General features: G+C 43.6%; 1 protein-coding gene across 2 annotated transcripts in view; it reads left to right on the top strand.

The window, feature by feature from the left end:
• prkg1b (protein kinase cGMP-dependent 1b) overlaps positions 1 to 17980 on the top strand; it is a 103611-nt gene that overhangs the window by 6356 nt on the left and 79275 nt on the right. Inside the window, exons 1-2 of one of the 2 annotated variants that reach the window (XM_030340250.1) lie at positions 1 to 842; positions 11794 to 11960. The exon at positions 1 to 842 is cut by the window's left edge and continues 203 nt beyond it. In XM_030340250.1, coding sequence (XP_030196110.1) covers positions 532 to 842; positions 11794 to 11960 — 478 coding nt within the window. In that variant the 5' untranslated portion in view covers positions 1 to 531. The remainder of the gene's footprint in view (positions 843 to 11793; positions 11961 to 17980) is intronic. The other variant, XM_030340251.1, reaches the window with a different exon arrangement.

The raw sequence follows: 17980 nt of genomic DNA on the forward strand, positions 1-17980 counted from the left end.
AGAGAGAGAAAGAGTAACAGAGGGGAATAGAGGCAGAGAGACAGAGGGAGAGAGACAGAGAGAGAGATTGTTGGAGGAGCACTGGAACGGTGAACCGGCTGACAGACAGTCTCTCAGCTGCCGAAGGCGGACCGCAGACACGCGGCGGATGTTCAACAGGGTTTCACACCTTTAGGTTTAGCAGTCGAGAGGAAGACGCGCGTGATTCCAGCACACCACTTCCCGCCAACCGGTCAAACTAACTTTACGCGTCGCTGAGGATTTCGTCGCCGGACCATAGTATAGGAATACATTTTTTTTCTACATTTGGTTTATTTATTTTTTAATGATATGAGACTTAATTTGACGCATTCTCTCAACTTAAGTTTATTGAAAGTTTTTTGTATTTCCTGAGAGGGCGACTATAACTTTTAACATTGGATCACTAAGACCGACTATCACAGAATACGCAGACTTCTGCGTATTTTCATTTATTTATTTTTCATTTTCAACACCACAACGTTGTTGGAGAGTCTCCAATCGTGCGTTGCCATGGGCACACTGCGCGACCTCCAGTACGCGCTCCAGGAAAAGATCGAGGAACTGAGGCAGCGGGACGCGCTCATCGATGAGCTGGAGCTGGAGCTGGACCAGAAGGATGAATTGATCCAGAAGCTTCAGACCGAGTTGGATAAGTACCGCTCCGTCATTAAACCGGCCACCGCTCAACAGGTGCGCCGGCAGAGCGTGCTGCACCGCGACCAGCACCGGAGTAAACGGCAGGCGATATCAGCGGAGCCCACTGCCTTTGACATCACCGATCTGAGCCACGTCACCCTTCCGTTCTATGCCAAGAGCCCAGAGTAGGTTATGTGTGTGTGTGTGTGTGTGTGTGTGTGTGTGTGTGTGTGTGTGTGTGTGTGTGTGTGTGTGTGTGTGTGTGTGTGTGTGTGTGTGTGTGTGTGTGTGTGTGTGTGTGTGTGTGCGCGTGTGTGTGTGCAGGTGTGTGCGTGTGTCTGTTTGCGCGTGGGCGTCCAATTTAGCATTCTGTGGAAGAAGTGGATTTCCACTGGATTTGAAATTCTAATACAAAACACCTTGTCAGTCCAGTGTATGAAAAAAAAACCCGCAAAGAAGCCTATTAAGCCTCCTCCAATTACCGTTTGGAAGTGGAGACCATTTGGCTTCCGCCCACCCTCTTGATATAAACACTGTTTCATTAGCAGTTTGCCAACTTGACAGGATCACATGCTGTTCTCGGTTCACCATTATAACAAGCATTTAGAAGCGCAAGTATAGTCACCGATTCCTGTTAACTATTAGGCATATATAAAGAAATAATAATCAAATCCACTGCTTTAAATGATGACTGAGATCCCGCCTATCCTTGCGAGCGGATAACCAGAGACCTTAAGGAGTATCCACTGCATGCTTAATAGCCTGGTACATTAGCATGAACTTTCATTCAGGGACCGCAGGGAAGAAGCTGGGCCTATAGGAAGAGAAGGGATTGAGGATCAGGATTTGAATCCTGAAGAGATTAGGCGGAATGTGATATTCTAGGTTGACATAAAATGCATCGACAACAGGTCTGTATGTCCTAAAGGCTTATTGAGTGTTTGATCAATTACTTCCTCTGAACACTATGGAGTTGAGGTCAAGCATTTAAAAAAAAAAAAATTGTCACTTTCAGATAACTATTTAAGTGTGGGATCGAATCGCATTTTGATACCAGCATCAGGTCCAGGACTTAAGGGTTTTATAGGTTTCGGGTTTGATTTCCCAATGTCCCCACAGCCACTGATTTACATCCTTGACCAAACAGCTAACCCCAATCTGCTACACAATGTGCTGTATTCACTTATTTAGTCACTAAGGAGAAGAGCATCCATCTCCTTAACGACTCACATTAATGTAATCCGAAATACGATCAGGGCAGCAAATAGAAAGCAACGACGGGCAGCCCCACGCCTGCTCACACTCCTAATAATATCATAACACACTTTAATTTCACCAGCCTGCTCTTGAATCAACAAGTGTTACAGAGGCGGTCGTGTGTGTGCCGTGTGTGTTTGTTTATGTGTGTGTTGATATATCTGGCAGAAGCAGCACCATTTGTTGATGACTTAATCCTTAGATATGAGATAAATTAGATGAAGAGGGAGGGTGCACTGGACGCAGGAATTGGAACTTCTAGATTCAGAAATGACAGGTCCCCTTTTTCATGGTGTTTTGAGTCAACCATCTGGATCTTCTAATTAGCACTACAGAAGAAGCTCAGCCACACACATGACGGGGCTTTTATTTTCCATGGCATGAATAATTCAAGCTACCACCACAGCTAATCAAACGTGGCCAAGTAAGATTCAAGTGGCCAAAACGATTGTGTTTAAGGTTTATTCAACAATGCTGTCTTCCTTCTTAAATCTTTGGATTTGTAGATCGTGATTTTGTCATACCAAAGGTGGTAGACAGTCAATTGAATGACCGTCTCTGAAGGCCAGACAATTCAACGTGTCATCCATTCGGATGGACTATGTATGCCTTCTGCCACGGCACATCTGGGCTCCTACCAGCCTAAACAAATACAGATATAGATATAATCTGCTGGCAAATTATTGCCTAGAGTACTCAGGTGATGAATGCTGTACTTTCTCTGTTGATTTGAATATGAAAAGACGCGCATTCAGCATCCCCTTTCAGTATTTGCATACCCAATGCTCGGTTTCCACTGAACACCGTTGCAACTGTAACCGTGCTTGGAATGATCCAATGCCTTGCTCAGGAGTGCTTCAACATCACTGCTTACGAGGGGGATGTTTGAGGGATGATTCTGTTATATATTTGAATCTACCACAAACACAGTCCTCCCTGCTAATCATATTACATTCATAAGTATTCAGAATATAGTTATGGTTGGATTATGTAACAAATCGGTTTTAGTATGAATTTTCCATCCTCATCTTCTTATGTGACATTTACAAGATCTTTATTCATTTCCGTTGACTAATTATTATAATGACGAGCAGGAAGTTGGCCTTTGTTTTGACTGATCGTAAGTCAGATTCCCTGATGCTGATTCCCTTGAGCCAGTCTTTTTGATTGTGTTTTTGTTACCATCATATCCAGCAGTCATTTGTACATTCTAAAAAGGCAGTTCTGAGGTAATATTGCAAGATACATAAAAGACAACAGTACCTTGAAAACAGTTAAGAGTATACTAGTTTCCCCAATCATCACTTCTAATTATTTTTAGATGAGATAGATTAGCACAAAGACACAAAAGATGGGAAGAGAGAACAACACCAATGTGATGTGAAATTCCATGAAGAGATCCATTGTGAACCCAATAATTGGCTTTGTAAGTTGCTGTAACTACAGCAATACACTACAGGTGTGTGTTTGTGGGAGAGAATACACTGACTTCTTCCAAGCTGATTGAAAAAAATATACAAATCAACTATCCGCATGTGTATGATCCACTGAAAATGTATAAAGGCCCTCTTTGAATCTCGATCTCTCCATCTGTGGCAGATAAATGCTTTTAAAAAAATCAAAATAAGCTTCTGGTTTCTATGAGAAATTCGTGAATATCGGCAGAAAAAGGATGTCTTGGATTGTTGCGTGGGAAACGGCAGAGCTCTACACCGACATCGAGGGTAGTCACTCTTCCCATCTTGGGTTGAGCACATTGCAGCTGAATGCGTTACATCTGTGTCTAGTGCTCCCATAGGCAGCCTGTTGGAACTCTGTGTGTGTGTGTGTGTGTGTGTGTGTGTGTGTGTGTGTGTGTGTGTGTGTGTCTGTGTGTGTGTGTGTGTGTGTGTGTGTGTGTGTGTGTGTGTGTGTGTGTGTGTGTGTGGAACAGGGTGTGCGTGTCTACCACAGAGTGTGTGTGGGTGTGCGTATGTGTGTGTTAGTGTGTTTGTGTCTACGTGTATGTACACATCACTAAGGGCAAGTTTGTGACTGTGTGTGTGTGTGTGTGTGTGTGTGTGTGTGTGTGTGTGTGTGTGTGTGTGTGTGTGTGTGTGTGTGTGTGTGTGTGTGTGTGTGTGCGTGAGTAAGTGTGTGTGTGTGTGCGTGAGTGTGTGTGTGTGTGCTCGTCTTTATATATGTGTGTGTGTGCCTGGTTGTGTGTGCATCTTGGTGTTCTTCACGTTAGTGAATGTGTGTGTGTGTGTGTGTACGCAAAAGTGTGTGAGTGTGTGTGCGCATGAGTCAGTGTGTCAGAGCGTGTGTGAACACATGGACCGGGGGTATGCAGGAAGCTGGGAAAAGAGCAGACTGATATGTCGGTCATAACCCAGCACTCTCTAAAGACCACGGCCCACCTCTATCCCCCCCCCCGCCCAGGGCACGGGGAACAGCACTGTATAATGGCTCACAACAGCCCGCCACTGCCAGTGGGTCGAGGGGTGGATGGAGGGACTCAGCCACCGAATGGAATCCTCTAGACACATCATGATGATGAATCTGTCATTTGTGAGTCTCGCACCCCGTCCTCTGAGCTGTCTGCTCATCAGCCCCTACAGCAGGGAACACAGGCCGGCCTGCCGTTCAGGCCAGCAGGACGCGTCAGGGGCTATTGTGACCGGCCCCTGACCCAGCTGGGATGTGACGTCCATGTTCAGATGACCACGGGCTCTTATCCTTATCCATCTTTTCCCACCCTTAGGAATTCACTCCCCTCCCACATCAAAGTCTCTCCAACCCTCTCTTCTTTTAAATCTGCACTCAAAACATACCTTTTAACACTAGGCTTCCCCACCATCTCCCACCTTATTCTTCATGTTTAACCTCTGTTTTTCTTTTAATCCTAGTCAGTCTTAATATATGTCTGTTACATAGTTTAGCTAGGGCAATATGTAAAGCGTCTTAGAGTACCATATTAAGCGCTATATAAATTTCATTTATTATTATTATTATTATTATCATCCTAACATACGTCAGTGGCTGAGGAAAGGAAAGTTGCCGGTTAGATCCCCGGCTCCCTCTAGTTAAGTGTGGCCAGCTGTCCCTGAGCAAGAGGCATAGCCACAGCTTCTCTCCACGAGCTGGTTGTTCCCTTGCATGGTTGACACCACTGTCAGTGTATGAATATGTGTATCAACGGTTGAATGCAAACCAAATTGTATGTACTGAAGAGCTTTGACTGGGCCAAGGTCAGAAAAAGAAAAATCATCATCGTTGCGCAAAATAAATCCTCTCCTGTAAGGTTTTGGTTTTTATCCTTGATGTAAGCGGACAGGTGAATGTTTAAGAAATGATGTTTCTTTCAAGAGTGTTTTCTTAGAGGGAAAGGGGCCTCTACCCTTTCGTTCCTCTCTATTCATGGCCCTCTCTCTCAACATCTTCCCTCTTTCTATCTCTGTCTCTCTCTATCTCCTTGGATTCGTTTTCCCTGGCTCTGGCTTGCTCTCCCTGCTTTTGCCTTTACCGATGAAAGCTTGAACGAATCGGTCAAGTCAAGGCCAGCGCTCAACAGTGTTAGGATTATACCAGGAGGTATTACTAACATTATTCACTGTGTGTTTCTGTGTCTACAAAAGCTGCATTGGCTTATTTTCAAGGGCTAGGCAACATTGTTTTTGCTTGGGTGTGTGTGTGTGTGTGTTTGTGCTTGCTTGCTTGTCTGTGTGCGCATGCATTTGTGTGTATGTGTGCAAATCACCAATAGTTTTTTATATATTTGTGTGTGTGTGTGTGTTTGTGATATAGTGCATGTGTTGGTGGGTGTCTCTGTGAGCACCCAGCTGTGAGCCTCTGCCTTCGTGTCTAGAACACTGTCTAGAACCAATAAGCATAGGACTGCATCCGCATTGTGCCCGCCCACGGCGTCAGCCCACCCTGTCGAAAGCATCGCTTGACAGCGTTTCATTTACTACTCCTGGAAGGCAGCGCGCGCGCTCCGTGTCTGCGTGCGCACTTCTATTTCAGACCGTCTGTGTAGGCTGCTCCAACAACTCTTTGTGGCGCAAAGTACAGCTTTGTGAACTTTCTCCAACACACTTGGCCAAGTTGAGTATATGTACGCCCACTCCCCCCCCCACCAGAACCGGAACCAGTCTCGATCAGCTTGCCAATTCTGACAACATAATTTGCTAAATGTGTTCCTGGTGAATAAGGGCCGAGGGAAATGGTGGAAAATTGGGAGTGGTGGTTTTATCCGCTAATAGGCTCATTAAACACAGAGTGGCCATTTTACTAGCAATTCCATTGTTGCCGTCTAGATCAGGGGTTCTCAAATGCCGGGAAGCGGGCTGTGGTTAAAACCAAACAAATACTTTCTTTCTAGGAAAAAAGGTCACCCAAAACGCATATGCCTGAATAAAGGTATTTTACAGCCTGTGGATGCCTTGTTACTAGGTTTGTGTTCGCTTAACGTGATCCACACGCCACCAACCATATTTTGTTGTGACCATGGGTTATGCATATGCTTTATGCATGACCAAGATCACAATGAAAAAATACTTTGATAGTGTTTGATAGATTCGATTGATTAGTTAAAAGTTTGACTTTGGACATAATTATAAATATTGTTTAATTTTTGGGGAACTGTGAGACTCTAACTGCCTATTAATAAAACAGTTTGTTAGACTTTATATTCTTAAAAAATGCTCTTACAGTTGCTGTGTTTATTCAATTCGATTAAACAGGCTACAATGAGTGGTCACAATAAATTAATAATTGCATTTTCATTGCCCATAAACCACTCGTGCACCATCATCTCTGGTGAACTGAGTTAGGTGTGGCCTGAGAAGGGGATGTTTCCTCTGCCACACCGTTTCCCTTCCTGTGTGACAGGACGTTCCAGACTGCAGCTTTCCATGATCTTTCACTGTTTAGGGAATGTGGGAGTTTGAATGGTCAAAAAATAGAGTGCTTGAAGAAGTTTTCAACAGACAAAAAATACCCATCTTATAGGAGTCAATATTTTCACCCTCTATATGGAAATACCACATCTCAAGGACACGTCCGTCCCTCACACATGTCCCCCCCCCCAATTTTCTTATGCACAGCTAGTGAAGTGCACTTGGGTTCCTCCACACTTAAGGGATATACATATACTGAGCCGCTTATTTGATAAGTGCGCATATCAAGTGCGCATCAAAGTGCCCGAGTGCACAGTGTGTTTTTAATCGAATGGGGGGCCCTCCAAAGCCTCACTTCATTGTATCCAATGGAGCAGGCAATCTCCTCGTTACTGTCGGCGATATGGCCTCGCGGCAGCGGCGCGATGTGGGTCATGGCCTCGCCGAGCGTTGATGAAGTGAGTGTTGAGCCGGCTACGCTATTTTCTCATGAGAGGAACGGTACACTCTTGTGCAAAGTGTGTATGAGTATGCACATGTCATACAGTGTGGGTGTTGAAACCAGGCATGTTCTCTCTCTCTCTCTCTCTCTCTCTCTCTCTCTCTCTCTCTCTCTCTCTCTCTCTCTAACACATATTTTCTCCATTTACGGTAACGTTTCTTTATTTACTCTATTGCGGAGGGGGACACATTTGTCACAGGAAAAAACACATTTGGGGCACAGGAAATGAGAGCGTGAATGTAGAATGTTTACAGGACCAGTCATACTCAATCCCCCGCAGAGAGTGTGTGTGTGTGTGTGTGTGTGTGTGTGTGTGTGTGTGTGTGTGTGTGTGTGTGTGTGTGTGTGTGTGTGTGTGTGTGTTAGCATAATGAGTTATATCAGCATGTTATTAATCTAGCCTCATGTGAAAGACAACAGATTGTTATAAATGCCACCTTATTTATAGCGGAGAGAGAGGGAGACAGAGTGTTTTCTGGCCTCAGAAGAAACAAAACCACCAAATTAGACCTTACAGACCTTACCTTACCTGAATTATGCATGCAAGTCCTTTCAATGTTAATTTAATTCTCCCCCATTGCTTCCTCTTGACTAGTCTCTCTCTCTCTCTCTCTCTCTCTCTCTCTCTCTCTCTCTCTCTCTCTCTCTCTCTCTCTCTCTCTCTCTCTCTCTCTCTCTCTCTCTCTCTCTCTCTCTCTAGTGTTGACTCATGAATTAATTATATTAGCACCTATTTAATCTTTCTTATGGACAAAGTGATCTCAGCTTGGCAGTAATTATTATTATTTATTTTTTGACTCTTGCTGACAACCTATTCAGGGGTCTAGTATCAGTGCTTCACACACATGAATTCAAACACACAAACCAACGCATAATATTTTTTTTGGACACACACACACACACACACACACACACACACACACACACACACACACACACACACACACACACACACACACACACACACACACACACACACACACACACACACACACACACACACACACACACAACCTTACAGAATATTAATATTTTCCACTTGGCCTTGAATTTTCAAAGGTCGAATGAACAATTTTATGGTCCACTGGTTATTTAAACCTTTTCTTATTCCTTTATTTTAAACATTCGATATCTGGGAGCGTGTAATTTCACAGCACTCATAAAACAGCAAGCTGGATACCTCATCTAACGATGCCATTAATCCTAATGTCTGCTTCTTATTCTGTGGTATACGTGTACAGTACTCAAAAAACGCATCAGGATTAATGCTTGAGCTTCAGAGGAAAGCCTGTTATTTATTTCTAAGTCTTGTTCAAAGGCCACTAAGGCGCTCAGATTTAGTCGACATGCAATGCGGCCCAAAGCAGTTTATTTGTTCCCGTTCCTTCGCATGTTGCACCCAGAAATGTAATAGTTTGGAGCTTCAGTCAAGGTATCACCCATTCATAATTCAAGTGATTTCATCTAGAGGATGAGCCCGGTGCATCACAATAATCAATCCCCCATTTCTGGTTAAATTGTGATAAATTAGGCTTTGATGGAAGTCAAGAGGTTTTAAAGCAGTTATTTTATGCAGTGCATGCATTCACTATTCAAGATTTATTCATTCACAAGCTATATTGTTACAATCTCTGTGCAACTCATGATGCTGATATTGACTCAGCTGACAATCCCACCTGGTGGGGGGATCGAAGGAGTCCAGGATAGAGCAACCATCTAGAGGGGCCGGGGTAAACACAGACACTAGGGGATGGTCCATGATTTAGTGAATTGCGTGGGTGATGCAACGGGTATTAATAACATCATCCTCCTCACACCGCGTTGTCCTCTTAACGCCAAACCAGCATCCAGACAGAACCAATCAGGGCCCTTGAAGAGGCGCTCCCATTGTTTTTTTAGAACCAAATCATTGAGAGTAAAACAAAGCGACCGCTTGACAGAAGAAAAGAATATCAATATTTTGAAACTAAATAAGAAAGAAATACAAACTGAAACATTGATCAAGTCTAAAGGGCTGACAATGAAAGGCTTACATTATGGCAACAAACTCAACAATTACTAAGATACGTAAGTAACTCTTAGTTTTTGACAATTTAACAATAACAAAAGTGTTATGATTAATCTTGGGCCAATTATGGTGTGAGCTCCATCTCCACCCCTGAGATAAATAAATAAAAGCAGGTGTAGGTGTTCAGCATGAGGTCAGAAACCAGGAAGTGAATGAAGAGGGGAGCATCGAATGCTGAACATGTTGCACTACATGGTATTCTGTTGGTTTGAATAGATACAGGTGGAGCTGTCCTTGGTTAAACTGTTTCTGATGTGTGTAGGCCAGGTTTGCATGGTTTGGTGGGCAGAGGGTGAGGATGGTTGATAAGCAGTTGTCAGGTGTGCATCCCCAACAGGTGGGTGACATGGTCTGCTCTAGCATGTCACTTATCCCTTCAAACTGAAACAACGGTCCCAAACAACCCTTACCAAACTGGAACACAGCCCAGCCTGTAAGCATCCTTCAGCAAGCTGCAGCAAGCAGCAAGTATCTGAGTTAAGTCCCTTTCAATAAAAGTAAATATTAAATTACCTTTTGTATGTGATGTATAGAAAAACGACTGCAATGTTGTACAATAATATTGAAGATCTAACCAAAAGTGAGCTTGCTTGGGGAGCGTGTCTATGTTCCCCGGGTCCTATGTTCCCCGGGTCCTATGTTCCCCTCTTTGTATGAGACTGGGGAACATAGGACCCTTTTTTAAAAAAAGGGTTCTATGTTCCCCGGTCTGTTACTTTTTCCACCATTACTGCCAAATTCCGGCCGAGATAACTACCATTGCATGTCTTTACCTTTTGTGGAAGAGGGAGAGACGTCGGAGAAACTGACGCAGTCTATTCATACGCCGGTAAACAAACCCCGAGAAGCCCAATCCCTACTAGAGCTCCCCGCGCTACGGCCATCCGGAGGCGCACAGAGTTTTTGGCCGTGATATTATTATACAATTATATTATATTATATACTATCATATAAAGAGCTACGGGAGTCGCAAACGGCAACAATCACTTTCTCCTCAATGGTGCAGTTCACCCCGGACTGCACTGACTGCACTGAGTTGGCCGGTTGAACGCTAATTGGCTGTTACGTTACACATGTCACTCAGTGGCCACGCTGTTGAACGCCGATTGGCTGTCATCACGCGAATGTCGCGTCAAAGTTTAAATATTTTTAAAGATTGATAGATTGCGGGGAACATAGGACCCTTTTCCCAGAAAATGGTCCTATGTTCCCCGCTTTTCCCAAAAAGGGTCCTATGCTCCCCGGTATGTATGGCTACAGGGGAACATAGGACCCCTTTTGGGAAAATCGGGGAACATAGGACCCGGGGAACATAGGGATGACCCCCTTGCTTGCTAGCTAAAATGTTTCCGTACCTGCGTCAACGCCTTTGCCCTGGGTGGAGCCAGAAAGCATTGCAGGACACTTCGTAGCTTAGGGATAATGCGCTTCAGTTTTTGCTCACTATTGCATAACTCATGTCTCACTCAATCACTCAGGTAAGTCAGGGAATGAAATGAAAACTGGGCGAAACCACACCCTTAGCCTGCATCACACAACACCGAAATGCGGAAGAAATGATTAACGTTGTGACTATTAGACCTCAAATAAATCCATAAAAGAAGATATAATAGTTAGTAAAGCGTAGTATAAGCCTTGAATCCAATACAGTGGGTTCTGTTAACTTTAGCAGTAGAATACTGGAAAAAAATGTTTCTATTCCAGCGAGGCAGCAACAGGTTCTCAGCCACAGGGTGCAGGGTATACAGATGTCCTCTGCAACCCCATAACACAGACAATACATTCATTTTATTTTCTCTCTTTCTCTCTACCCTCTCTCCAGTTTTATTATGCTTCGCCCCTCTGTGCCTCCATCGCTCTCCCTCCCACTCCCTTCCACTCCTTCTGCTCTTTTCGCTTTGTCCCACTCTCTTTCTCTCTCTCCACCTCGTTCTCTCTTATTCTTTCTCTCTACATTCAGCCCCCCCCCCCCCTCTCTTTCTCTCGCATTTTTTTTCTCTCACTCTCCCGCTGTCTCTCATTATCTCCCTTTTCCTTCTAGTATTCTATGTTCCTGTACGTGTGTGTCTGTGTGTGTGTGTGTGTGTGTGTGTGTGACGTGACGTGATCCTATGGACAGCGATAGCTTGGGGAGCTTCTGTGATCCAGTGTAACTGCTTTTTAATTGTAAACCATTACACAATCTTGTCTTCCAACAACTGAATTTTACATGATGCTATTTAGTAATTTCGTCTTTGGTCTTTTTTGTCTATTTTCATTTTCCTCTACTTTAATGTTCTCATTCTTTATAACAAGTATTGCCTCTTCATGTGCATTATTTATATGTTATTTAGTCTGTCATTCCCTTTAGCCTGCAGTTCCCTTTACACTCACGATTGAAGCCGCTAACGTCTCGTCTAAACGTCTGTCCCCCTGCCCCCCCTCTGCAGGTCTAAGGAGCTCATCAAGGAGGCCATCCTGGACAATGACTTCATGAAGAACCTGGAGCTGTCCCAGATCCAGGAGATCGTGGACTGCATGTACCCCGTGGAGTACGAGACGGACTCCTGCATCATCAAGGAGGGAGACGTGGGCTCCTTGGTCTATGTTATGGAAGGTATGAACACACACACACACACACACACACACACACACACACACACACACACACACACACACACACACCCTCTCTCTCTCTCTCTCTCTCTCTCTCGTTCTGAAGCTAAACTGTTGACCTAAAACACGGCGTCCAACATCTGATTGAACTCCTTTGGTTATTCATTGTTGTTCAGGATCCCGACAGTGTTCAATAAATCAAAAGCTCTGACGAAAAGAGGAAAACAATCCAGTACTTGGGGCAGGTCACAGGTCGGTAATAGGCCTGCCCAATCTCTTAACTGTCTGTCTACCTACCTGCCCGGCTACCTGTGCGCACTCTGACCATGCACTCATGCGCATGAACGGAGTCTTCCACAAGGTTAGGCAGACCTGATGCCAAAGGTAGCAGTCTAGTCACATTGTTTGGGGGCGATGCTTTGGAGGAATGCCTGAAGGTGGCAATGGGAATGTTCTGGTTGGATACTTGGATCTAGATTTTTACGGCTGGTTTAACTCTGAAGATGATGAATAAGGATTAGAGTAACGGTTCTGTTTTATCTGTTTGACGTTCATCACTCGTGTACATCCATCCGTCACCACCCCCTAGTTGGTCATTTAGTCGTTGGCGTTATCATTGTGACAGTTATTCAAAACAAGTTTAGTTCAAGAGCGACAGGATAGTGTAGTGTGTCGTGGTGTTTGCCTCCCAGACATAAGTACCGTTTTTTTTTTACCCAGTGTTTGCAGACGACCCGTAGGGACCATTGATCTAGAGACCTACCTGCTTCTGAGTGACATGCATTTGAAATCAACGGTCTCTTTGGATTAAAGTGTCTGTTGCCACACACACACACACACACACACACACACACACACACACACACACACACACACACACACACACACACACACACACACACACACACACACACACACACACACACACACACACAGCCCCAGCCCCTCCTCTCTCCATGGTGGAGCGGAGCTCGTTCCTTTTATGCGAGGGTTCTATTTATTCCAGCCCCGAATGGCAGTGTGAGGCGTTTTTGGTTTTGCGAGCTAATAATTTTCAACAGCCTGGATGAGTGAGTCAAGGTGGGATCTAATATGCCTCTGCTGTAAAAGGAAAGTTCAGCTTATGTGTGATTAGACCTTTACTGTATGGTCTCTGTGTGTTATAGTGTTTCGACAGACACACAGGGCATTCTTGGTAGTCGTATGTAGACCAGTCGGCTGGCCTGCTTTACATATACCGTACATAAAGGTTACCTTTAGAAAACAAATCCACACTGACTGCAGGTTGCTATGATAAGCTGTGGTGTGTGCTCATCGGGTTAATGTGTGGAGCTGGTTGTGACGTTTGGTTAGGATTAATGTCAAAAGTCCTATTGCTTGATATTCTCTGTGCATATTCACCAGTGTTAACTAAAGTTTATACTTTAGTAGTTCTTGTTATCATTGTGAATTTTTTTTTGTTGATAATTCATAGATTAGGGTTATTTATTTTTTGGAATTATTTTCTGTGTCTGCCCAGTGAAAAAATTGTTCTATTCGACCTTCAAAGAAAAAAACGAAGTATGTTTCAGTTCAAGGATGTCAGTTGTTTGACTCCCAGGTAAAACGAACTGCCCTGCATCTGAATTCACTCTGAGTTGCTTTGCATAAAAACCGCATCCAATGAATAATAGTAGTTGTTCTGCAACGTTGAATACAGTGGTCTGAACTCCTGACCTTTCCATGGCCATTCTATGAGTGCTCTCTGTGTCATTGGCTGTAAGTAAAACACCGAGGTCATCATCAAAGCCCTTACCACATTGTGTAAAATGTTCACACATACTATGGCCTTGTTGAACCCTACCCTAATAACGAATGGTGGTTCTGGAACATTCTGTAGCCTCTCTAGTTTGTCCGGCCTTTCTGTTTCTCCATGGTGACTCTGCTGTCCTGCGTGTTCCCTTCTTATGCTTTTAAACTCTCTTTTGTGATTACCCATTTGTTATTCGATTTAATTTCGACTAACTTGTAAATACATTTTCTTCATTTTCTCTACTCCGTCTACGAATTTATTTTATGTGGCTGCCATGTTCAGTTAAGCTTTCTGATTGCCCTATGTTTATTCTTCTGTATATTTTTTACGGGTTTCACTTTCACAAAGTTATCTCCCCTGCCAAAATATCTGCTGAGACACTGACACTGCAGTGACAACAACACAACGTCGCAACGTTGAATAATGGAATAGGGCTTGGGACTGTAGCGGCAGTAATTACTTAATTCTTCCGAATTTAACAACAACAATCCTGTGATGAATCTTATCAGTCCTATTTTTTGCTGCATTGAAATTAAAACCTTCTTTGACAGGTGGTTGCCCCGAAAACAAGGTTTGAAAGCAACTGGTGTCGGTTGGTTGAGACGCACCAAGTGTGCGGCTCTCTTATGCCCACTCAGCACTGTATATATTAGATGTGACTGTCACATCACTGGGAACATGATCTATTATAAGTATTCCCTTCCAGTCCAACCTCCCCGTTCACACCTGCGCACCAAGCAGAAATAACCGGGAAGTCACTGTCTGAGGAGCCCATATAAGGGCATTTTAACGAGACGGAACGACATCATCTTTCCGATGTTGAAGAGGCTGGACCATAACCACGCCAGGGTTGGACTACTGCGGCTTATAAAGACGACCTTGTGTGTTGTTTTTCTTGTGCTATCGCTGGAGGTCAAAGGTTGTAGCTTCAGGTTTTACAATAGAGCAAAGTAGATCTTAAGTCTACTTCAATCTCCAATCGTATGTGAGCAACACCCATAGACATCAGATTGTTCCAAAACCAGAAAAGTTCAACAAGAAGGAAACGCTGAGGCGTTGTCGGGTCTTGTGGACGCACCTGCTGCCAGCCGAAGGATTTGAAGGAGTTACATTACATTACCTATCATTTGTAAACGCTTTTGTCCGCAGCGATTTACAGTAAGTGCATTCAGCAATGAGGATATTACCGAAAAATGTCAAGAATCCTATTAAAGCATAAAATTTTGTAAAATAAGAAAAGCCACTGCTTTTAAGTGCTCAGGCAGAATTTAGTACTTCAAGGGAATTTGAAGTGCTGCTGCAGCTATTCACATAACTGACAAAGAACAAACCTAACTTGCAAATACACAGTGGATGAGGTGCAGATGCAGACGCTTACATACCAGTTAGTGGTTGTTAGGTCCCAGATTGGTGTTTCCAGGAAGACCCCCCCCCATCCCAACCACAGAATCCACAGAACCACCCAGCCAGACGCTGCAGAACAAAAACAACCGCAACCGCTATGTCAAGCTAGTGAGAGAACTGAGATCACACAAGGAACTGCTGGCTGTTATTATATCTAGTTAATATATTTATTACTCTTCATTATATGAGGAATGCCTATATGTTATGCAAAATATAATCGATGGTAATTCAGTGTAATACATTCTATCCTTAATGCCTGCAGTTTATGCAATGCTTCACGTAGGCCTACATTATTTTTGAGTGATACAAAATATGATTTAATACATGTTGTTGTTTTATTTTCCCCTGTAACATGTGGTGTTTATAACTGTCTGTTAATAAGCGTAACTGTAACTCTCTGTAAATAGAGAGGGTATAATTATAATTTCCTTTCATGATGGATCTCTATAGTGATGTGTACTTCTTGCATTGACCTTGATTCGAGATGTACAAATAGCCTCTCTATGCATTCTCTCGCTCTCTCATGGATCTTATGTAACACCTTAGCTGTGATTCTCACGGTACTTCCCACCCTGTTCTCTGTGTACATTAGAGAAAATGATCATCTTTAGACGTACGCATGCACACATGCTCGTGGATATACACACGCACACACACACCGCACACCCACACAGAAACACAAACATATAATCCCAGGATAGATCCATAAAAAGACTCATAACTGCTACACAATAATTACGCTAGACTGATATCTGGATTACCATTTCTAATAATTGTTTCGTCCTTGAGTCTTGGATAGTTCAAATTAGTGTAGTCTAGTTTAGTGGGTGTGCTGTGATGACAGTGGTTCAACCTTTCTAGAACCAGGACCCGCTTTTACAGTTGCCAGTCTACCGGTCCAAATAGGGAGCCGTAAAACGAAAAGGCTAACTTCGTTGCCAGATTGACAACTTCATTGCCAACCTTTCCCTCTGTTCTGCTCACTTTCAGCTTTCATTCACCGTCACTCTCACCTGCTCGCTAACTCTCACTGACTCAAACACACACGCGCTGCGCACACACATCTCGCACTGTCCGATTCCCCTCCGTATGTCCTTATTTTTCTGTCACATCTCTCGACACGTTATTTGAGAAAAAATCTTTAAAAAAAATATTTTTAAGGGAAAGTTCTGTTACCAAACCAAATCCTTAAATTTCTTTGCGGGTCTGAGGAAATCCTGCAGCTTTCATAGTGGTTATGGGGCGTGTACCTGCGTATCACAGTAGATTACAAAACTGGATGGTGCTTCAGAAGTTGCAGCAGGGTCATTTTACCCTGCTGGGTCCTCTTACCCTGCTGCAATCTCACAGCTCACCATCCAATCCCAAAGTATGACTCAGGACGTAGGGAGACATTTTGAAAAAATGCTCATTCTTCTTTGAACCAATCAGGAGGAGACGCAACATTACGGGTGTTCGATAGACGAGTCGGGTGGCCAAACATTTCTCTCTTCTCTGCCAAAAGCCCTCCTCCGCCCAATGCAATCGGCATCGCTATTCATCAACACCATCACCTATTTTCTTGCCCCCTTTTTCTGGTGAAAGCCTCCTTGATGAGAACATGCTGATCCCCTTCTCACCATGGAAATGTGAACGTGGCAGCAGATGTGTTCTCGCCAGATGGGACTTTTTTACCGTTGGGTTCTGGTACCCTGAGACGGGAGAGGAAACTCTGGGCTCTCCCGGTGACCAGGAAATATAACTGGTGGGAGAGAGGCGGAAGGGGACACTGGCCCCAAACCCAAATTTCCTGACCGACTTTGATTAGTCAAAGTATCCCCCAGCCATTTTACCACTGTGAACAGTAGATCAGATTGAGTTACTGTAATCTAATTCATTTAGGGTCTTGCCTCATGATGACATTGTGAAATTATTTCCTGGCCCAAGCAGCAAGCAAATGATTATGAATATTTAGCTTTTATTTTGAAATGTCATCTAGAATTCGAATTACGTTAGCGAGTGTTTTTTGACATAAAGATAATCATGTGAGACAAATAATGGACCAATTATGTTTTGTTCAAAAAATGTTGTCTGTTAAGGTTACATTTTCAATTTCTTTGCCTGACAAATATATCATTGGTTTTGTTGGTTAATGTTTAGGTGTATTTATTATGGTTTGCTGTATGATCACACACACAGCAAACATTGCATTTGCTTAATGAGTACTTAACTTCATTTAGAGATAAGATATTTAAGATATTTATAGCTGACATTTTCTGGCAAATGTCAGTAGGAAAGCAAATATCACTGGGGAGTCTTCTAGCCTAACTGCTGTGTTTGGACAGTTACACACACACACACACACACACACACACACACACACACACACACACACACACACACACACACACACACACACACACACACAGGAACGTACAAACAAACACTTGCACTCATGCTTTCAGACACACTCACACACACATAACAAAAACACCTATCCTTATTTCTCTGTATTTTAAAAACATACATACATGTACACACACAACAACACACACTTACACACACACACACACACACACACACACACACACACACACACACACACACACACACACACACACACTAAGTTATTGGACAATTAGTGAGTCATGTGATGTACATCAGAGTGCTGTAAAAAGCCATCTGGGCATCTTGATGTGGTTTTAGGGAAGGAAATGGCCGAGCGAGAGCCCCTGCTCAGGGCTCTTATGGATTGAGTTGTGTTCCACGGGGTACGGCCACTCTCCTGCTGGGAGCCCAGCAAGGCTGCAGGCTATCAGAAGCCAGCCCCTTGCTGTGACTCAAAA

Source organism: Gadus morhua, chromosome 18, assembly GCF_902167405.1.
Source record: "Gadus morhua chromosome 18, gadMor3.0, whole genome shotgun sequence".
Lineage (NCBI taxonomy): Eukaryota > Metazoa > Chordata > Actinopteri > Gadiformes > Gadidae > Gadus > Gadus morhua.